The 23866-nt window shown below is 43.7% G+C and overlaps 1 protein-coding gene across 2 annotated transcripts in view; it reads right to left on the bottom strand.

The window, feature by feature from the left end:
• Positions 1-23866, bottom strand: part of LOC139227523 (protein unc-13 homolog C-like) — an 801204-nt gene that overhangs the window by 233296 nt on the left and 544042 nt on the right. For both annotated transcript variants that reach the window (XM_070858323.1, XM_070858322.1), the window contains one exon: positions 7134-7267. In XM_070858323.1, the coding sequence (XP_070714424.1) occupies positions 7134-7267 (134 nt within the window). The remainder of the gene's footprint in view (positions 1-7133; positions 7268-23866) is intronic.

Below are 23866 nucleotides of genomic sequence, written 5' to 3'. Positions count from 1 at the left end.
GTTGTACACCGTGAGAACACTGACCACTAGGTGGGAGACACTCCTAACCTGAACCTTCAGGTATAAAAGGGGAAGCTCCACCCACCTTCATCACTTGAGTGCTAAGGAATAAAGGGCAGGTCACAGACTGACCTTCTCTCAAGCATGGGCCTTGTGTGCATTTATACTGTGTAGTAAGGACGTATCATATCCATTATCCCTACTCTCTGCCTCCTGCTGCTGAATAATTTGCCCTCAATTCCGTGGGCTTCTACCTTAGACAATGGTCTCTTATGTGGGACTTTATCAAATGCCTTCTGGAAGTCCATATAAATAACATCTATAGACATTCACCGATCCTCTACTAGTCACTTCTTCAAAACATTCAATCAGGTTTGTAAGGCGTGACCTACATTTCACAAATCCATGCTGGCGCTCTCCGATGCATTGAAAATTTGAGGTCTTCAGTCATTCTATCCTTAATTGTAGACTAGCAATTTCCCGACAACAGATGTTAGGCTAACTGATCTATAATTCCCCAGTTTCCTTCTCTCACCATTCTTAAATAATGGAGTGACATGCACAATTTTCCAATCTAAAGGACCAGTTCCTGAATCTGGAGAACTTTGGAAGATTATAGTTCGGGCTTCTGCAATGTGCTCACCTACGCCCTTTAAAACCCTGGGATGGAAACCATCTGGCCCTGGGGATTTGTCACTCTTTAGTGCCGTTATTTTTTTAATTACTGTTAGTTTACTTAAGTTAATTTTATCGAATCCCTGTCCCTGAAAATGTTAGTTTCCTTGGGAATGCTATCCTCTTCTTCTACTGTAAATACTAATGCAAAGTAATTATTTAACATGTCCACCATTTCCTTATCATTGACAATATCACCGCTTTCAGTTTTTAAGGGGGCAACATTGCTCCTGACCATCTTCTTTATCCTAATGTAACTGTAAAACTTCTTCGTATTGATTTTGATATCCCTTTTAAGTTTCTTTTCATAATTCCTTTTGTTACTCTTACTATCTGTTTTGTGACCCTCTGCTGTTCTTTGTATCTTTCACATTCGCCGAGATCTGTGCTATTTTTTGCATTTTTGTAAACTTTTTCTTTTAGTTTTAGGTTGTCCCATACCTCTTTCGTTGTCCATGGCTGTTTTTTTTTTGGCAAGTAAAGTGCTTGCCCCTCAGGGGTATAAACCGGTTCTATAGCACTTTAAATTCTTTTTTAAACATCTCCCACTGATCTCCTGTCGTTTTACCCATTAACAGATTGCCCAGTTTACTGTGGACAGTTTCTGCCTCATCCCATTGAAGTCGACCTTACTTAAATCTAAAATCTTAGTAGCTGTTTCACATTTCTCCTTTTCAAACGCTACGTTGAACTCGATCATGTTATGATCGCTATTGAATAAATGTTCACGCACAGTTAGGCTGTTAGCTAAATCTGGCTCATTAATCATTACTAAATCTAGTATGGCTTGCCCCCTTGTTGCCTCGGGGACATATTGTTGTTGAAAACTATCCCGGACACACTCAAGAAATTCACTTCCTTTCTAACAGGTGCTAGTCTGCTTATCCCAATCAATATGAATGTTAAAATCCCCCATTAAAACCACTCTGTCTTTGCTACTCACTTGTCTAATCTCTACATTTATACAATCTAGCACTTCACAGCTGCTACCAGGGGGTCTATACATAACTCACACCACAGTCTTAAATCATTTCCTATTTCTTAATTATACCCATAAAGTCTCCAATGCCTGCTTACCTCTCATTTATATCCTCTCATCATTGGTGATTTCATACTTAATCACTAAAGCTACTCCTCCCCCTCTGCCATTTTCCCTATCTTTCATTTAGACCTTATGGGCTCAATATTCCACCAATGCCGTTTTTTTTGGCATACTGCAAGAGTTACGCCCGTTTTTGTTTGGCCCCGACTACTCCAAAAAAATAACTAGCAAGTTTCTCGGTTCTATGTTTTTGAAATTGGCGCTGCGCATGTCCTTTCGATTTGGGGGATGGAGCCTAATGTCTGCGCCGAAAAAATGATGCACCCTCCTTCTGCGCATTCACGGGAAAAAAAATGGCGCTTTTGACGTGACTCCTATGAGCGCACATGCCCAGTACAGCTCTGTCTGCATTTGGCCATTTTTAAAGAGCCAGTTGTGTGTGAGAACTTTAATTCGCAGTGAAAAAATCAGAGCTGCAATACAATATGCAACGTGGCACGAGGACCAAGAATTTCTCAGAGGATGAAGTGGAGTTACTGTAATTGAGGCCAGTTGGCATGAGCTGGACATCAGCAGAGGTCACATACAAGTTTCACCCAAAAGAAATGAAGAAACGCTGGAACCAACTTACAGAAAGATTACTGTGCAATGGTGACCACCGCGAGGTCTGGAGGCCAGTGCAAAAAGTGGTAGGACCTTGGTCAAGTAGTTAGTGGAAGTAATATTTTCATTTATTCACTGGAATTCCAATTGTAAGTGTGACCATCTGTATGTCCCACCCAGCAGAAAGACACCCTCTCTAAAAAGTTATATTTTCATCTTTGCAGAGGAAGGTGGCACGCACCAAAAGGGAAAGAACTCGAACAGGAGGAGGCCCGGCAGAACTTGAGGCCAACCCTGTGTGCAGAAGAAGATTGAGACGCGGACGAGCCTGAAGAGGAGAACATCTTCCAATCCCACCTTCCAGACCAAGAGCGTGGGGGTGAGGAGGAGGGGGAGGGGATGGATGAAGGCCCCACTGTTGTACTCACTCTGGAAGAGGTGAAGGTGTCGCCCATTGAGGTGCCAGCCCCTTCCGAGTGGTTTCAGTGTTGGTGGGACATTCCATGGTTTCCCATCGTCCGACGCTGGGGATAGCAGTGGGATGCAGTGAGGCACACCCAGGGCTCCACCGTCTGAGGCTTCGGGTCCCAGTGGGATGCAGTGAGGCACACCCAGGGCTCCACCATCTGAGGCTTCGGGTCCCAGTGGGATGCAGTGAGGCACACCCAGGGCTCCACCATCTGAGGCTTCGGGTCCCAGTGGGATGCAGTGAGGCACACCCAGGGCCCCACCAAATGAGGCTGCGAGTCCCAGTGGGATGCAGCAAGGCACACGTAGGGCCCCACCATCTTAGGCTGCGGGTCCCAGTGGGATGCATCGAGCCACACTAAAGGTGAGGAGGAGAAGGAGCGCTCGACAGCGCACTTCTGAGGTGCAGGATCTAACAGAGGTGGTTGAGACGATGGCAATGAATGTGGAGAGTATTGAACTTACGCAATCACTCCTGGACACCATCAGTGGGGTGGGTGGTGAGGTATCGGGACTGTCAGGAGAAGTAACAACACTCTCACGAGTAATGGGGACACTGTCCAGGCACGAGGGATGGAATGTTGCAGGTAGCTGAGACACAGTCAGGGCACATGAGGGTGGGAATGTCGGAGTTAGTTGCTGCAATAAGGGAACATGCCCAGACCCTGCAGTCATTGACAGAATCAACTGCCACTCCCACTTCAATCCCCAGACCAGCCTCTGAAGAGGCGGGCCTCCCACATTATGCCCTGCCCACCCACCCCCATCAAGAAACGCTCATTACCAGAGATGCTCAAAAGAATAAGCTTGATACCAACCCGAGAAATGCTGCGCCACCGTCTGTGGGCAGGGGTGGAGACAACAAGACCAAGCGCAGCGGGCAGCCTTAGAATATGGTGGAGGAGAGACTTTCTTTGCTACTGTTGTTGTTATTATTATTATTGTTACCGTTGTAACAGTTCTCAAATTAAAAGTTTTTTCTAAGTTATGTAAATTTACAAGTTTAAAAGTTTAAGTGATCTCAACTGAAAACTTTAAAGTTTGATAGAAGAATATTTTTATTAAAGTTAAGTACAGTACAAACAGGTGTTAAATTTTGAATAAAATATATTTTAAATTATAACTGAATCATTTGCATTATTTGTTCCATTATTAACACAACCTTTTGAACTAACGAAGGATAATTTCCATTATTTGTTCCATTAACATGACACAATTACGGAACAGGTCCAAACAGTAAACATTGTCCATTTGGAATAGTTGCCGCTGAGCCTTCAGGCAGCAAAGCCTTCACAGATGAGCTGCTGGTGCAAGGCTCGAGCAATCGTTAAAGGGACACGACGTCCTCATCCTTCTCCGCCGTCGTGCTCTGGGTTCAGGTAGTTTCATGGCTTCCTCATCCTCCTCCTCATCATCTGCATCTTCCTCATCATCAGCCACCATCACCTCATGTGGGTCTTCTACTACCAGCTGCTGCTGTCTCATGATGGCTAAGTTATGCAGCATGCAGCACACAACAGTGAACTGACCGACAATCTCAGGGAAGTATTGCAAGTAGCCTCTGGAATGGTCCAGGCATCGGAAACGCTATTTCGAGATGCCAATGGTCCTCTTTATTATGCTGCACGTCACAATGTGCAACATGTTGTATTCCCAGTCAGCTTCCATCCGTGTTACGTGTAGGGGCGTCATGAGCCAGATGGTGAGGCCGTACCCTTTGTCTCCCAGTAGCCAGCTCTGCCCTTCTGGCTGCTGCTGAAACATGGCAGATATAACGCTCTCGCGTAGGATGAACACATCATGGGTGCTCCCAGGGTATCTCACATCAACTGACATGATGCGATGCATGTCGTCACAGACGAGCTGCATATTGACGGGGTGGAAGCCTTTTCTGTTCCTGTACATCTTGGAATCTTCCAAAGGTGCTCGCAAGGCGGTGTTGGTATAATGAATGCAGCCTTGTACCTTTGGAAAGCCAACAATGCTGGAGAAGCTCACAGCCCTTTCACGCATTGCCTGGGCGATCATGGGGAACTTTATGTAGTCATTCCTCGGGCATATAGTGCAGCAGTCACCTACCAAATGCAGTCATGTGTTGCATGTTGAGAAATGGCGCACACATAGTTGTGGCCTGGAATGATCCAGATGCATAGAATGTAAGTGCAGCTGTAACCTTCACTTCAACTGACAAAGCAGTCCTCCTGACACTTCAAGGTTGCAGGTCTGCTTTTATTAACTCACAGATCTCGGTTACAACTTCTTCGTGGAAACGCAGGCTTCTCACACAGTCTGTATCACTCAGGTGCAGGTTTGAACGTCTGTCTTGATATACCTGATGTGGGTAAGGCCTCCTGCCCATCACCCTACGTGCTCTGAGGTTCCTCATGCAATGACTTCATGCAGAAGGCTTACACAAGGGATGGCATTGTTAGTATTGCCCCCATGATTAAATTGTACCTATGCAAGAAGCCCAAAACGGCAGGACAAGGAGTTAAAGCTTCTCTCCTCTCTCCCTCCTCAAGGCTTATGCCCCATTATGGACCACACCCTGGTCTGCGCATGCGCAATAGGCTTGCTTAGAACGGGTAACTAGGCATTCAATGAGAACATTTGGGGTAATGAAGTCTAACGCAATTCTTTAATTTTAGATTTTTTTCAAAGTACCACCACACCACTGACCGAACGTCTCGTCACTGGGCTCGAGGGTCGGCCGGCAGAATCGTTCCCTCGCCCGGATACAGGGTCTCGGCAAACACCCACCCCCCAGGCTTCTTTTGAAGCTGCTGCATAGTGTAAAGCTTCTTATCCCTTCAGTTTGGCTTCCACACCCCCTGGGCTTCTTTTGAAGCCGAGCCCCTGTGTCCGGGCGAGGGAGCGATTCTGCCGGCCGATGCACCGACCCTCGAGCTCGGTGAGCTGTTCGGTGGTGGAGTGGCACTTTGAAAAAGATCCAAAATTAAAGAATTGCATTAGACTTCCATTTCCTCCGTTTTGAGTTTGAAAAAATTAAGCTTCATGATGCATATTTAATGTCTTCTTTAAATCCAAAACTTCACAGAAAAACAATGGCGTGTTTCTACGCTGATTTTTTAATGTGCGCTGGTTTTTTTTTTAAAGTGTCCAGAAGGTTTTTTGGAAGTGGTCACATACGTCGTCCTAGGCAAAATGTAAGTTGGCCAAACTTGCATAACTCTGGAAAAACTGGCGCAGACATCAGGTTACGCCCCCAAGACGCAAATAAAACTAACCTAAAAAAATTGTCACTGAGTTACGCTGGTGCAGAAACTTTGGGGAAACTGGGATATTTTAATTTACGCCAAAAAAAGCAGCGCGCCAAAAAAACGGTGCAGATAACTGGTGAAAATTGAGCCCTATAACCTGGCATAATTAGTTCTCAGTACTGACCATCTTGCAGCCATGTCTCAGTAATACTACAATGTTATACCCTCCAATTTGAATTCACGCATGCAGTTCATTCAATTTATTCCACATGAGGTGTGTGGGCATGGATAAATATATACACACATATATACGGAGTGTCTCCAACTCGCACTCCAGCTCAATGACTCTGAGCCGGAGAGATTCAAGATGGAGGCATCCACTGCAGACGTATTCGCTCAGGATAGTCTCACTGTCCATAAACTCCCACATACTGCAGTCCAGACACACAACCTGCTCTGCCATGACTTAATTTAACCTTATTTTATTTGTTTAACTAGTTAAAATCCTTATTCAATGATTATTTATAGTTATATTATTTATATCAATATAAATTACAGGCATTCTCCCCCCCCCCCCACCCCGGCAACTATTCTAATGTAGTTCCATTTGAGCTAGAGCTGTAGTTTTAACAGAGCCGTTTCCTGCTTTACAAATACTGGAATAGCCTCATTTCCTAATAACATTCCTTAGCCCTCTAACCAAACTGCAAGAGAAGGGACAGGGTAAAGTGCTGAATCCTAGCTCTGCTGCTGTCCACAGCCAGGAAGTCATAAATGGAGGCCAAAAGACAAAAAGACAGCTGGACTAACAGGACTATCAAGGTACACAGAGTACGAGGAAATGGGCTGTGAGTAGCTCTCGGTTTATCTTATGAACACTCCTGCGCTATAGCACGGTTATTCATTTTATCACATCCTTTTACTCAGTTGTGGTACAAATGTAAATGCTAGATAAAAGAAATGAAACAGTACTACTGTGAAATTATTTGTAATCTTTAGCCTTGGAGTTAATCTCATTATGGCACTTTTTTAGTGCCATGAACCAAGATTTAATTGCGCTTCAAAATCGGTCTCCTGGTAGCACAAGCAATCTGAAATGTAACTCAAACTATGACTTCACTTACTGGTTCAGGACAGGAGTATAGGCTGTCTTATCTTCATCTACGCACGTAACCATCAAAGTAATGAGTTTAGGCCAGAAATCTAAGTTTTTGATGTTGGGTCCCTGCTCCTCACGAGATATCTCTTGTTTTTTGCTCTGTCAAGGCAAAAATTCCTCATTAGTTCAAAAGCAAAATGTAATATTGGAGAAACTAAATTCAATCTTTTTAATAGCCAATGTTCAAACTAAGTTCATTACATTAGCAACTCAAAACCATATGGTACAGAACAGCCAAGATACGATAGCAAATGGGTAAAAAGGTGAAATATTGGTTAAAAATACTCAATATGTGGTTCTACCCATAGCACCATGAGTGTTCAGGTGCTCCATTACCTGTGCCCGAGTCAGCTCACCGTGTCCCATTAAACAAGATTAGCTCAAAATGCAACATTTGCTCCCAATGCATTGATCAAGACTTGCTGGGAGAGCACCAAATTCATACGCGCCGAATTCCCGGTGCCAGCAGTACATAAATGGCTGCTGATGCCTCAGGGCAAAAGGACCTAGTGAGAGGGGGAAAGAGGACGGAACCTGAGCAAACGGTGTATTTGGATGCAGCAGGTGAACAGTAGGCAAACTCAGCGGCCCTGGTTTTGTTTCAGCGTACAAATGTACTTTAAAAAACTTTTTTTGCCTTTTTATTCTCCTTTTCTATCTGGTGGTATAGCCCATTTTTGATGTTTTATCATCTAAACAAACAAAAAGATGACACATATTTGAGTAATTACATTGTTAAACATTTATGCAATGTACAATCTGCTAGAAAACCAAGGGAAAAATCCTACATTAGAGGTTTATTTTTCAAAATATTTAAAGTTGGATGCTGAGTTTTTCTCTAATCAGAGGGTCACGCAGTCTCCTCACATATACCTTAATTGATCCATGGCGCAGTGTTGTGCGTATAGCACAGAAGTGTCAGCCGTTCCCTCCCCAAGATGGAATGTTTGGCTATAATTCTACCGAGTAGCTGTTCAATGATGAAACTCATCACTGTGAGGGGAATCTGAGTTGAGCATCAAACGGCCTGGGAATTTTAACCCTCAGCCCTGCAGTGACAAGCAAGTCCAAGCTTCTGAAACCTTGTGACATTTACTTGGCATGATCGGCATTTATAGTGAAATTTGGAAAGTTACAAGAACTGCAACCAGCTGTTCTGGCAGTCAAATAATTGCATATTAAAGTTGCCACAACCTTCTTTCTGTTAGCTGATCTCATCATTTAATTGCCCTTTGTATAGACAATTGTTATTTTTAGTAACTGTGTAAAGTAGACTTTTGTGATTGCCATCAATTGCATTACAATTCTTCAATTTAATTTCTATTAAAACAGTTTAATATTTGAATTGTCACAAGAGATTTAACATATAAAACATGCTGAGGCCTGGAATGCATCATATGTGTTCTAGTCCAGACAAGAAAAATTAGTGGAAATGCCGAACACCAAGTCTCCACTCCTTATGCATGCCATTTCCCGGGAGGGAGGCGGGCGGGGGGGGCGGGGGGGTGGGGAATAGGGTAGCGGAAGCTGCTGCTTGAAAAACATGGGAGCTTCATTAAAATATGTAAACAACACAAATAACACATCTTGTAGTGTAAAGTATCATTCAGACATCGCCCGTGTCTTTTTATACTCTTTACGCTCATCATATATGTGACTTCAAATCAACATCTGTTAGAAATGAACATCCAGGCTTGCTTAGTGCTGAGCAGTACAGGGAAGCAAGTATAAAAAAGATTCTTGCAGCAAGTTTGAGGCCACCTCTGGCCTGTTTTTAAAAATTTTTTTTAATTATTATTTTCTCCAGGCACTTACGTTCTCCTGAGCCTTTGTGCCAATTGTTTAATTTTTTTTTGTTGCCTGCTTTATCTATGCCTCCAACAATGGGTTTCCCAATGGGAATTCCTCTATCTGAGGTGCTGTGAAGGAGTGCGATAGGGACGCCAGGCAGGTCCAGTTATGTGATAAGAATTTGCAGCAAGTCACCAGTACATGCATATCTGCATCTGCAGACAGAAGTGACCGCACCTCACTTGGGCAACTGATTAGTACAGGTGAAGGTTCCAACTCTCAAGGGACAGAAGGCCCAATGGAACACACATACGTGAAGGTTTAATTAGCTGTTATGTTGAATGGTTCTTCAGAAACTTCGCAAATATAACGCAACATGCTTTATGGGGTACTGCATGAGGGAAGGAATACTGCGGTGATCATAAGGAAGCAAAGCCCGATTGGTGGAATTTTGGCAGGTTCAGCCAATCATATTTGCAGGTTTTGTTGCATCTATCAGGCAATGGCTGAGGGATGTGTCTTCACAGGATCCAAGAATAGCAGACAGCCAAATGCAGAACAGTGCCACTTGCTGTAAAGTCACCTTCTGCCAGTATGCATCATAGGGCTGGCACAGCCATAGACAGAACCTGGCAGCCACATGTGGTTTCCTTATCCATTATGCTTGGCGGTGGCTAATTAATGCCTTGTCCCTTTACCTTTTGTAAAGGCCGCTCCTGAGTTGAGATGTCTTTTGAGCCTTTCTAAAGCTATCCCTTTAAAATTTCACTCCCATTACTAATGTACTCCCTACACTTGTACAAGTCTCCACCTGGTCCCCTGAAGAATTATATGAATGAGCTGACTCAGGAAATGTTTGTACTATAAGAACATTACTATTCCGGCAGGATAGCATCAGTTCTTAACCTTTTAGACATGATGCGCTGGAACATCAGGACTGCTAAGAGCTTGTAGTTTCCCTTGATAATCAAGAACCTGCCTTTAATTGCTGAAAGAGCTTGCCATTTGTAATGCCTGTAAGCTTGTAATGTTTGTAGCTCCACAGTGTGGATGTGGACGTATTGTGTACTGCCATTGCAGAGTTAATCATTAAACAGAACTAGGCAGTTCCGGAGACTTCCGAGAGAGCTGCCTCCATGTTAGGAAGCTGTGGGTGCTGTGCTCTGTGAATATATCACATTTGGCGACTGAGATGGGATTTTTCGGATGATTTAAAGCTAAAATGTTGTTGGTGAAGGATTCAGCCAGCCGACAGAGAGACTTTGGAAGTTTCTGTCTTTGGAAAAAAAGCTACAAAATCCGAGGTAAAATACAGCACATGGTGTGAACAGCTAGAGATTAAAATGACAGGTGTATTGGGACATTTGGGTGAATATCGACACGACCGGGAACGTTTTAAAGCATGTGTGGATCGGCTAGAACAGTATTTCACTGCAAATAACATAATCGAAGTTCCAGACAATGCAGTCCAGAACCAGGATGTGTTGGAACGTAAGAGAGCGATCTTCTTATCGGAAGCAGGTCCGGCATTATACGAAACATTTGTAAATTTGCTTGTGCCTGACGAGCCAAAGGACACAACGCTTAAAGAGATTTTAACGAAGCTGGAGCAGCATTATAACCCCAAACCGTTAGAAATTGCTGAAAGCTATCGTTTTGGGATTCGGAATCAAAAGGCTGATGAAAGTATCGGTGTTTACATCATTGCATTAAAAAAGCTATCGATGCACTGTAATTTTGGAAACTTTCAAAACCGAGCATTACGGGATCGTTTTGTTTGTGGGGTGAAAAATGATGTGATCAGAAGGAAGTTATTGACAACGGATGACTTGACTTTTGAGATTGCTTGTCAAACAGCGAGGTTGATGAGCATGGCCGAACAATATTCCCTTGAATTAAATAATAATTACGGTTGTCAATCAACCGAGGTAAATCACCTGCAGGTTCAAAGTAAAAGACGGGCATGGCTGAAAGTCTCAGAAACTTGAAATTCTACCAGAGCGTCGAAGTCATGCTATAGTTGCCTGGGACAACACATTGCTCAAAGTTGTCCATACGTGAAGACAGAGTGTTTCTTCTGCAGAAAGACTGGGCATCTTGCGAAGGCATGCCGACTGAAGGGTAAAGCAGCTTTTAAAGCTATGAGTCCAGCGTTCAAAGCTATGAGTAGAAATTCAAAGAGACTATATAGCATGGAAGAACAACAACAGGACGAGGATATGTTAGAGTTACACGTCATCAGGAGCATGAGGTTAATGGACAGCGATTCGGGAAGCATCAAAATCCACATAGATGTTGCGGGATTCAAGATACCAATGGAAATTGACACGGGTGCCTCCGTGAGTGTAGTACCGGAGTCGCTGTACCGCGACAAATTGCATGATTTCCAACTGCAGAAATCCAAGATAGAGCTGCGTGGCTACTCGGGAGAGAAAATTCCTGTGGTAGGTCGTATCACCGTCCCGGTGAAATATAAAGATCAATTTCAGAACTTGTCTCTAATAGTGGTGAAAGGAGACAAGCCTGCCTTACTAGGAAATTGGTTGAGCTCACTGAAGCTGGATTGGAGTAAGATTTTCTGTGTGGAAGCGAGATTTTCATCAACGGATGAGGTTATCAAGCAGTATCCGAAGGTGTTCTGCGAAATGGGCAGTCCGATCCAAGGCTTCAAGGCGAGTGTCAGGATACAGAAGGACATTAGATCGGTTTACTACAAGCCACATTCCGTACCATATGCACTCAAGGAGAAAGTTGAGCAAGAACTCAAAAGACTAGAGACTGAGAACATTATTTGTAAGATAGATCGATGAAATCGGGCTACACCCATTGTTGTTGTACCTAATTACGATGGTACGGTAAGATTGTGTGGTGATTATAAAGTAACCGTAAACCAGGTTCTCGAGAGTAATGTCCCCAATATATTGCCGAATATAGAAGATTTGTTCACAACACTGACAGGTGGTCAGATCTTCTCAAAACTGGATCTTATGAATGCCTACTTACAGTTTGAACTAGATGAGGAATCCAAGTCATGTTTGACTATAAATACTCATCTAGGCCTATATCAATTTAATAGGCTACCATTTGGAATGTCTTCCGCCCCTGACATATTCCAAGGGGTAATGAACCAGATTTTACAAGGTATTGAAGGGGTAGTATGCTATTTGGATGACATACTAATTTCAGCACCAAATAGGTAAATTCATAATAACATTTTGAATGAAGTCCTCAAACGGCTAGAGAAGCACAGAGTACGAGTGTCTGCTCGTAAGTGTGTTATTTAAAAACTCAGTGGAGTACTTAGGGTACAGAGTAGACAAAGATGGTTTACATCCAACCATGGAAAAATTGGATGCAATTAGAAATGCACCCACTCCCAGGAATGTCACTGAACTTCATTCATTCTTGGGTCTTTTGAACTATTATGGGAAGTTCCTACCAAATTTGGCTATAGTATTACATCCACTGAATGAACTTTTGAAAAAACAGATCCATTGGAAGTGGTCAATAGAATGCGATACAGCATTCAAGGAGTGTAAAAGCAAATTGGTAGAGAGCACCATGTTAGTTCACTATGACATATCTAAGGAGATTAAGCTAGCATGTGATGCCTCTCCGTATGGAGTTGGGGCAGTAATCTCTCATGTATTAAGTAGTGGGGAGGAGAGACCAATTGCTTCTGCTTCACGCACTCTCAGTGCCAGTGAGAGTAATTATGCGCAAATTGAGAGGGAAGCTTTGGCATTAATTTTTGGGGTCAAGAAGTTTCACAAATACTTGTATGGTTGTAAGTTTACCATCGTTACGGACCATAAGCCCCTAACAGCAATCCTCCATCCAAAGTCCCCAGCTCCAACATTAGCTACAGCCTGAATGCAGAGATGGGCTTTAATTTTGTCAGCATATACATATCATTTTGAATACAGACGATCAGCTGATCACAGTAATGCTGATGCAATGTCTAGATTTCCTTCCCCATCACAAGTTACACCCGATAAGGATGAAGTGTTTTATTTTTCATACACTGATGAACTGCCAGTCATAGCTGAAGAGATTGGTAGAGCAACCAAACGTGACCCAGTGATGTCAAAGGTGTATGAGTATATTGCAAATGGATGGCCAAACCAGGTAACAGATAAAGATACACATCCATTCTTCATTCGTAGGAATGAATTATCAGTCGATAAAGATTGTATCATGTGGGGTGCAAGAGTGGTTATACCAAATAAATTCAGGTCCAAATTATTAGGAGACCTCCATGACCAGCACCTGGGAATGTGCTTGACCAAGAGTTTTGCATGCAGTTATTTATGATGGCCAGGTCTTGATAAAGATATAGAGTACATCGTGAGGCAGTGTACGACATGTCAATCGGTAAGCAAGCAACCACCACCAGTACCATTACAGCAATGGTCTCCCAGGGTGTGGCAAAGGCTACATATTGATTTTGCTGAGTTAGGAGGACAACAATTGTTCATTGTGATTGATAGCCATTCGAAGTGGGTTGAGGTGTTTCCAATGTGGAAATTAACAAGTAAAACATTGGACATTTTGCGAAAATTATTTTCTGCATTTGGCCTCCCTGAAGAAATTGTTTCGGATAATGGACCACAATTTCGTTCAGAAGAATTTGCACAATTCACGAGCAAAAATGGTGTGAAACATACCAAGGTTCCACCATACCATCCTGCTTCGAATGGTGCAGCAGAGCGCACTGTACAAATTATAAAACGTGCTCTCATAAAACAAATGTTTGATCCTAATCCAAGGAAACGACAGTTGTCATTGGATCACAAATTGGCTAAATCTTTGATTACATATTGAAATACTCCTCATAAAACTATTGGTAGAACACCAGCAGAGTTGTTTCTCAAACAACAGCCACAAACCAGATTATTGTTGTTAAAGCCAAATTTGGCACAGTCCGTAGAAGAGACACAATGAAGACAGAAAGAGAAACATGATAAAGGTAGAGTAAAAGAGAGAAGTGTGAAATTAAACCAGAAGGTGAGAGTGAAGAACCATCACCATAAATGATTAAAGTGGTTACCAGGAAGAGTGGTGAAGATATGTGGTCCTCACACATATTTGGTAAAAGTGTTTGATAATGGACAGGTTAGGTTAGTCCATATTGATCATATTTTATCTACAGACATGGAAGGAGTTGAAGGTGGCAATGATTCAATTATTTCTGACTCATCAGATAGTTTTGATACACCAGTAGCAAATCCTAAATTCAATGTACTGGAAACAAATCCAGGAGAGAATCAGAATGAAAGTCTGAGTCTGAGTCAGGAAAACAAAGAGCCTGAAGTTAGTGAGTTCAAATGAAAATCAAGGAAATTCCGTGGAGGAGCCTCGAATGAGTTTCGATTCGACACCATGTTTGGAAGGTTCTGTTAGAGAGCGAAGGTATCCTCTTTGAAACAGAAAACAAGTGGTGAAGTTACATTTGTAAATATGGAAAAAAAAAAAGTTTATATCCTGTGTTATGTATAAACATGAAAATTATGTATGATGTTTGTTATGATGGCTTTCTTCATTAAGGAGAGAGAAGTGTAATGTCTGTAAGCTTGTAATGTTTGTAGCTCCACAGTGTGGATGTGGACGTATTGTGTACTGCCATTGCAGAATTAATCATTAAACAGAACTCGGCAGTTCCGGAGACTTCCGAGAGAGCTGCCTCCATGTTAGGAGCTGTGTGTGCTGTGCTCTGTGAATATATCACACCATTCTAAAGAAAGTCAGTCCCATTATAAACATTACTCATGTTAAAATCAGCAGTTACATATTTTACAAAAGATATGTGCATATGGGCTGCTAATATTATTCTGGAGAAACTAAAAATAAATGATTTGATTAAAAATGCATGACATAGTTTGAAAAATTTCGTATTTTTAAATGGTACTAGATGTGTCATTATTTCTCGTGCTTATTAAAATTCTGTCAGCTAATTCTGGCTCGGAATACAATGTAAACATAACTTACATAAATTGACCTGAAATTTCTCAAACTATAACCTGAATATTAACTATTCATGAGGGAAAGTTTGGAGTACTGAAGTGTAATGAATTTGTTATGAACAATATACATTTAGGATGAAATTATTCATGACCAGTCACACAGGAATAGAGAAGAGCCATTCATCACCTTCATGTGCAATTGACATTTCCTCATTCAACTCAATGCTGCTCTATCAACCAAATGGGTTTCTGCAGCAATGGTCTGTGCACAGGTACTTGAGATTTAGGTTTACAGTATGTGTAATATCACAGATAAATCATACGGAAAGATTCTGATGATATAAATACAAGACATGCACTGTATTTTGGACAGGTGACATGGGTACTAACTGTTCAAACAACTTTGAATGACCAACATGTTCTTACAGGCTACAGTTCAACAGAAATACATTGCAACATAAAATGACTACTTAGTTCAAGTATTAAAAATACATTTAAAGTATTGTCTGAATTGTGTCAGATATAAAGAGAGCTCGTTTGATTTGAATAAAAGTTATGCAACTTCAATAAGTATTTTTTAAACTGTTGGTGTAAGAGTGGGGAAGATGCATGAATATTTTTAAATTTCTGTTTTGACATTACAAGCCATGTTTAGTTCATTTTTGTAACATTTTAGTGGGAAAATCAAAAACATAATCACATTTATTTTTAAACTCAAATAATCCGATGCATTTATAATCATTGGCTGCTCTCTCGCACTATGGGCTACTGGAAAGGTAGTTCTGATGGAATGGGCTTCGAACTTACTGGGGGCAATTTTAATTTTTGGAGAGAGTGCAAAACTGGTGATATCAGATCAGCCGCCTGTCGTATACCTCTCCCAATATCCAAAAGTGAGAACTATCCCCACTCAGCGCTTTTCAAAAGATAGAGGCATAATTTTCCAATGTCCTGTGCCACTGGTGGAGAAGTTTATCACAAAATCTCAGGCAATGCACCACAATTGTTCAATAAGACATCCATTGTGTATGAACCAGTTGGTGGCACGGAGTTTTCAAAAGTCCCGCCCACATTTTGCAGCCATTTTGCAAGACGTTGCTTGTAGATGTATATCCTTAACCTTACAGCAGTAATGGAAAAGAATTCTAAATGTGTCGAAACGCTGGAATGTGCATTTGACCACATGGGCATCAGATCGTTGACAAGATTTCCAGAACACAACCACTTGGGAGAGATAGCATTCTGACGTGATCTTAGATGTAAATTTTGAACAAGAATTGAGAGAAGTCTGATCTGCATTGCCATAAAATATATTGTGACTACACAAGGAGAGCTTAAAGCTCATTCCAGCTCAGCGTGTTCTATGATGGTGTCTGAGAAACTGAACACATTTGTTTCAGGCTCTTGCTAACTTTGGCCTGTCCTCATCGTTCCAATATTTAGGAAAATAGCACCATCTTAAACAAGCATTGCTGTCATTCTCTGATCTTATCGAGTAACATGAAGACAGGAAACTATTTTCTAGCAGTCTGACAGTTTCCAGCTGGACTTGCAATCTGGTCCACATACTAAATTTTTAATCTCGAGTACAGCCTATCTGGAACTGATCTCAGTTCATCAGGAGGCTCTTCGACTGAATCAATTTAAAGACTAGCACAGCAACACTGTTCTGGCATCAATCGGGGCAAATATTGTCTCCTGTGTAAAGGTGGATTATCATTTGGTATACATACTGCAGTGAAGTTGTCACTCAAAAAATTCTCTCTTAATTCCCGCACAAGAGATTGGTGTGCAAAATCAAAGCACATGGTATTGGGAGTAATGTACTGACGTGGATAGAGAATTGGTTGCCAGACAGGAAGCAGAGAGTCGGGATAAACAGGTCCTTTTCAGAATGGCAGGCAGTGACTAGTGGAGTGCCACAGGGCTCAGTGCTGGGACCCCAGCTCTTTACAATGTACTTTAATGATTTAGATGAAGGAATTGAGTGTAATATCTCCAAGTTTGCAGATGACACTAAACTGGGTGGCAGTGTGATCTGTGAGGAGGATGCTAAGAGGCTGCAGGGTGACTTGGATAGGTTAGGTGAGTGGGCAAATGCATAGCAGATGCAGTATAATGTGGATAAATGTGAGGTTATCCATTTTGGGGGCAAAAACACGAAGGCAGAATATTATCTGAATGACGGCAGATTAGGGAAAGGGGAGGTGCAACGAGACCTGGGTGTCATGGTTCATTAATCATTGAAAGTTGGCATGCAGGTACAGCAGGCGGTGAAGAAGGCAAATGGTATGTTGGCCTTCATAGCTAGGGGATTTGATTATAGGAGCACGGAGGTCTTATTGCAGTTGTGAGGCCTCACCTGGAATATTGTGTTCAGTTTTGGTCTCCTAATCTGAGGAAGGACGTTCTTGCTATTGAGGGAGTACAGCGAAGGTTCACCAGACTGATTCCCGGGATGGCGGGACTGAAATTTGAGGAGAGACTGGATCAACTGGGCCTTTATTCACTGGAGTTTAGAAGGATGAGAGGGGATCTCATAGAAACGTATAAGATTCTGACCGGATTTGACAGGTTAGATGCGGGAAGAATGTTCCCGATGTTGGGGAAGTCCAGAACCAGGGGACATAGTCTTCGGATAAGGGGTAGGCCATTTAGGACTGAGATGAGGAGAAACTTCTTCACTCAGAGAGTTGTTAACCTGTGGAATTCCCTGCTGCAGAGTGTTGTCGATGCCAGTTCATTGGATATATTCAAGAGGGAGTTGGATATGGCTCTTATGGTTAAGGGGATCCAGGGGTATGGAGAGAAAGCAGGAAAGGGGTACTGAAGGAATGATCAGCCATGATCTTATCAAATGGTGGTGCAGGCTCGAAGGGCCAAATGGCTGACTCCTGCACCTATTTTCTATGTTTCTATGTTAATATATGGTACATCTGCAAAAAATACAATAAATAAATGCCAGATTAATTGTAGAAATGAATGGCCAATTAATGAAATTCAATTTATCTTCATATTTAAAAAGTCACATAATTGGCTCTGGTCCAAAAAGAGAGTATGAAAAATGATAAATACATGATTCGTTAGAATTACAGTCTTCAGTTTTTAAAAAAAATTTTGAGCATTACAGTGAATTTTACCTTTTCTGGAACTTGCTTGTTACTGTCAATCAAACACTAACGATTTTGCATTAAAAAAATAATCTGTCAATTAACAGATTCACACAGATCAAGAAGTCAAATGCAACTAGTAACTCATTCATATAAAGCACAACTCTGCAAATTTATGATTCTTGTGAGCTTTTCTTTCTACAAGATGGCTGTGCTTTTTCCTGTGTGGTAAATTTCGATCAATTGACCTATGACAGCTAGCGATTCCACCATGCCCTCATTCAATCTGTCAAAGGCCTCAGCTTATAACCATTTTGGTAATGGACGCTACTTATTTTCCTAAGGTTGGCAACTGAATCCATACAAATAGTTATCCTTTGTTTCACTATTTATAACATTGTTACTTTATATTAGTCGTTTGAATTATCTTCCAATGCTTGTGCATGTGGCAGCTAAAAGGATTTAACAACAAATGACAAAGTTACTCATAACAGGGGTGCATTTTCTTTGCTTTGAGAATCGGTGGGAGCATTCCAATGAGTGGCTCCTGCCTCATTTTGCGCCGAGTAGACAGATGGATGCCCATTTCCAGTAGCACAGAGGACAACTGGACCCTTGGACCTGTGCCCAGCCCTGCTCAGGTGAGAGGATCTGAGAAAGGGCAGGCATCAAGAAGACGGAGGCAGGAAAAATGTAAGAGGCTGCAGCAACTTGGAAGGAATCGATAGCAGAGGGGGCAGTATAGGATAAAGGGCGCGGGGCCTGAGGACAGCCAGCATGAAGAAATCGATAGCAGAGACGGTGGGGAACAGGATAAAGGGCGCGGGGCCGCTGAATTCCTAAAGAACAGCAAAAGCAAGGAGTGATGTCACAGGACTGCAGGTAAGTGATTGGTGGGTGAGTGTTAGTGTTTTATTCTCTCTAATGTATAGATAAACTAATTAATATAACCGTAGATAACCGTGCGAATAAAGAGAGCGAGAGAAGCAGCTGCAAATAAAAGTAGGCCTGACTTTTAAGACTCTTAGGGGGTGAAATTGGGCTCCTTTGCGCCTCCCGTTAGCACCTCCCGGGGGAGGTGGGGGCGATAACGGGGTGCAAATGGTTTTGTTACCGGGAGCAGTGCAATCAGTGACTCCCGCCATATTCGGCGGGAGTTTTGCTGCGGCAGTGCGGCGTTGCCCCCTGATCTCCTTCCCCAGGAGATAGTGACGTCATCGCCGCGCACATCGCCCAGGACGCAGGAGGCGTGTAGCGGGCGGCCAGCCATTTTGGGGACGATGCCGAAAGGTGAGGCGGCTGAGGTAAGTTTCAAAAAAAAAAAAAAAAACTTGCCTTCTCTCTTGTAGGTTTTTTACGGTTTCCCGCCCGCGGTCGGATCAGCTGGGCAACTGCTCGAGTGCCGGGCTGATCGGGCTTGATCGCAGTTGCCTTCGTGGAGAAGGTAAGTTTTTTTTTCCTTTTTCAGAGCTTGCAGCGATGGCCCTTCCCTTTGTGGGAGGGAAGGAGCCTTTCAACGCGGCAGCATTGCTCCACAAACCACACCGCCTGCGCTCCAGGAAGGAAGTGGAGCGCCTAAATTTAGCTCTCCACTTCCTTCCTGGAGTACAACCGCCGAATTCTTTTAAGGATTGAAACCATTAGTGTCTAGTGCTACTTTTTCAAACTTTTAAAAGTTAATGCCCCAAATGGGGCACTACCAAATTTCTCCCCATTAGTCTCGAGTTTATTTCTGTAAGTTAGTTAGTAGCCTATTAAATCGAGGCATGGCAGAGCAACTCAGTCCCACGGAATGCACATAACTGTGCCATGTGGGAAATCTAAGACTCTCCCCGTGTCCTGGACAACCACGTGTGCAGGTGGTGTCATCAGCTGGAGGAGCTCGAGCTCCGGGTTTCAGAGCTTGAGCAGCAGCTGGCGTCCACGAGGCTGAGAGCTTCCTGGATAGCATGTTTCAGGAGGTGGTCACCCCGCAGATAAGGAGTGTGCAGGTAGAGAGGGAATGGGTGACCACACAGAAGATAAGGACCAGGCAGGTGGTTCAGTCCCGATTGCATCTCACTCTCCAACCAGTATTCGGTTCTGAGTACTGGCGAGCGTGATGGTTATTCTGGGAGTACAGCCAGAGCCAAGTCCACGGCACCATGGATAGCTCAGTTGTACGGGTGAGAGGAAGAAGAGTGGGAGAGCAATAGTGGTAGGGGATTTGATAGGGGAGAATACAGATGTTTATGCAACTGCAGACATGACTCCACGATTGTATGTTGCCTCCCTGGTGCCAGGAGGCGACATAGATGACTCGGAGAGGCTGCAGAACATTTTGACGGGGGGGCGGGAGAACAGCCAGAGGTTGTGGTCCATATTATTACCAACAACATAGGCAGAAAGAGGAATGAGATCCCGCAGGCAGATTTTAGGGAGCTCGGAAAGAGATTAAAAAGCAGGACCTCGCAAAAGGTAGTAATCTCCGGATTACTCCCGGTGCCACGCGCGAGTGAGTACAGAAATAGGACGATAGAGCAGATGAATACATGGCTGAAGAGATGGTACAGGAGGAAGGGCTTCAGATTCTGGGGGCATTAACACCCGTTCTGAGGGAGGTAGAACCTGTACAGGCCGGATGAATTGTACCTCAACAGGGCCGGAACCAATATCCTCACGGGGAGGTTTGCTCGTGCCGTTGGGGAGGGTTTAAACTAATTTGGCAGGGGGATGGGCACCAGGATGTAACATTAGAAAGGGGAAATAAAGTGCTCAAAGGATTGGGAGAGGCAGAGAGCACTAAATTAATAGCAAGATATTAGGTTCAAACTAAAAGAGAATACAGGATGGTCTAAGATGGGTTCACAGTGCATGTATGTGAATGCATGAAGGTAACTGAGCTGCAGGCACAAATACCTACATGTTGTGGCAATCACTGAAACCTGGCTCAAAAAAGAGCAGGGTTGCATATTAAATATTCCTGGCTGTAAGGAATTCAAGAAAGATAGGAAAGGAAAGATAGGAGGAGGTGTGGCAGCATTGGTTAAGGAGAATGTTACAGTGCTGGAGAGGGAGGATATCCTGGAGGCAACATGGACAGAATCTATATGAGTAGCGTTAAGAAAAAACAGAGATGCCATTACACAACAAGGTATATTCTATAGACCACCAAATAGTGGGAAAGCATATAGAGAAGCAAAGTTGCAGAGAAATTACAGAGAGATGCAAGAACTTCAGGGCTAAACTTTGCACTTTTGTGCAAATCGGCCAAAAATGGGCATTATTTCCAGCGAGGGCAGTAAATATGGGTTTTGAGATCGCCGGATTATCGCCCATTTCCAAAACCCTAACTTTCCATTTTTAAAAATGGGCGTTACCGCGAGCGATCTGAAATGCGTGTTAGCGTTAAAGATTTTTGACCTTCTGCCGTAAAGTGTCGCCGACCATAGCAACGGCATTGCAATGTTCGTTTCCTGCGTTTCGGGAGGTCAGGGGTCATCATTACATGCGCAGAAGAGGAGAGAGAGGGGGAGCAGAGAGGAACTGAAAGCATGTGTGGTGTGGTGTGTGCTTGTTTGGCTGTTGTGGGAGGCAGGAGGGAGATTCACCAGCGGCAAAAACCCTACTAAGCACCAAGAAGGTAGTTGGCACCGAGTTTTGGTCCAGCAAATAATATATAACATGGAACTGATGGAGGAAACCCTGGAGCTGTTAACACTGGTGGGAGAGGGCTCCCAGTGGTCCCGGAGCACGGCATTGCACCCCAAAATGCCGTACCCCCATTGCCAATGACACGAGAGCCAGGAGGAAGATCTTGCTTCTGGCTCGGAGCTAATTCCCACTTCGGGACTGTCCTCTCCCGTATCCGTCCAAGCAGTGGTTCTGCCGTCATCCTCCCCAATGAAGCATCGCCAGAGGAGCTCCTCGGCCAGGCGGCTTGGAGTCAGGAAGGGAGGGGGTAGAGGTGGGTATCATGTATTTAGACCATGTATACTAACTGTATAGTCACATAAGGTGTGCCACCAGAGGGCACTGTGGTGGGAGACCTGAGGGTCACCTGCCATGTGCAGGGCCCAGTATAAAAGGCTGCCCACTATGCTTGTGCCTCACTCTGGAGTTACAGTAAATGGGACTAAGGTCACAACAGCTCAAGTACAATACTAGACCTCATGGAGTCATTCATAAGAGTATTAAAGACATAACAACCGTGTGAATTCGGTGCATCCCTCGCCGATGCATTGTGGGACGTCTTCGTAATTGGCATCGGTCATGAGGCCCTTCTTCACAGGCTACTGTCTGCCGAAACCACCGTCACTCTGCAGAAGGCCATCAGCATCAGCCAGGTGTTCATGACCTCAAGCTGCAGCTCCAAGCAGATGATGACTCACTCTCAGGACTCAAACCCGGCAAGTACTGTAAATAGAATGGCGCCTTTCACAGGCAGAACTGTTGAATGTGAATCTGCCCAGGGCAGAGTGTACAGGCTCCCGAGTCCTTTAACTCAGAGTCCGCCGAGGGGTGCAAACGTAATTCAAGTAGCACCATGCTGGCGTTGCGGAGGTAATCACAGGGTTCATCATTGTTGGTTCAGAGACAATGTGTGCAAAGGTTGCAGCACAAAGGGCCACCTCCAGCGAATGTGCAAAAGAGCTGTGACTCACCACGTGGAAGGGGAGTCAGCAGATGGCTGTGAATCCAGCGCGGATTACGAGGAGATGGCTAGAGAGGCAGTTCAGTCCCAGGACGAAGTGTATGGAGTATATACCTGCGCCACAGATTGTCCTCCAGTGATAATGGAAGTCGAGATAAATGCACATTCAGGGACTGGAATCCCTTGCGGTTCCCAAAAACCTCTGCATCCTGAAAAGGTGCCCGCATCACAAATTGCAGACAGTCTATTGCTCCCTGCACCTTGAGGAAGTTAGCAATTTGGTAGAATCCTAAAGCCCTCTCAGTCTGAGCCTCCCTGGTCATAGGGAAGCTGATAAAGTCCATCCTGCGTGTGTAAAGGGCTTCAATGACCTGTCTAATGCAGCAATGTGTGGCATGCTGAAATATAGCGCAAAAGTCACCAGCAGAGGCCTGAAAGGAACCCGATGCATAGAACGAAAATGCCACGGTGACCTTGACCTCGACGGACAGTGTGGTCCTGATGGTGCTGGCAGGCTGCAGATCTCCCCTGATGAGTTGGCATATCTCACTGATAACCTCCTTGTGGGAGCACAGACTTCTAAGGCAGGCGTTATCGGACAAGTTGAGGTAAAACTGCTTCTCCCTGTAAGTGCGGGGGGGGGTGTAACATCTGGTCCTCCTCATCAGCCTGGCACATCTTACATTGGGCACATAATGCTGTTGAACGTACCTTCTGCCATCTCTAGTCTGCAGCATGTGCGTGGTCATCAAGAGAGGCTGAGAAATGACAGGCCTCATTCCAATAGCTATCGGTATTACACTGATTGTTCACAAACAATAAATGTCCCCACTAAGACACCTAAAGTAAATTCCAATCATCCACAATATGAAAAGATGCTTGTTCAGATGTTCACATCACCTTAAAAGACCTCCAGAGTACATCCGAACTCCCCCGAAGTTGAAGCAGAGCAGACTTTTAAATTATGCGACCTGCGATTTAGAAAATGGCGCCCATGCCACTGTGATTAGTTCAGGTCAGTTCAACCTTTTCACAGCGTTTTTTTTGGCGAGTGATATTATCGGCGAGATGTGTGCGAGGTGCTAAAAAGTAACGCTGGCCGATTTTCTAGGCGTTAGTTTCAGCAAATGTGATCTTTACGACAAAAAACAGTGGCCGGGCAGTATTATTAAATCTCGGCGTTAATTATGTACCGAAAGTA

The sequence above is a fragment of the Pristiophorus japonicus genome, chromosome 17 (assembly GCF_044704955.1).
Source record: "Pristiophorus japonicus isolate sPriJap1 chromosome 17, sPriJap1.hap1, whole genome shotgun sequence".
In the NCBI taxonomy this organism is placed as follows: Eukaryota; Metazoa; Chordata; class Chondrichthyes; family Pristiophoridae; genus Pristiophorus; species Pristiophorus japonicus.
This window is presented reverse-complemented; position numbering and strand designations above follow the sequence as displayed.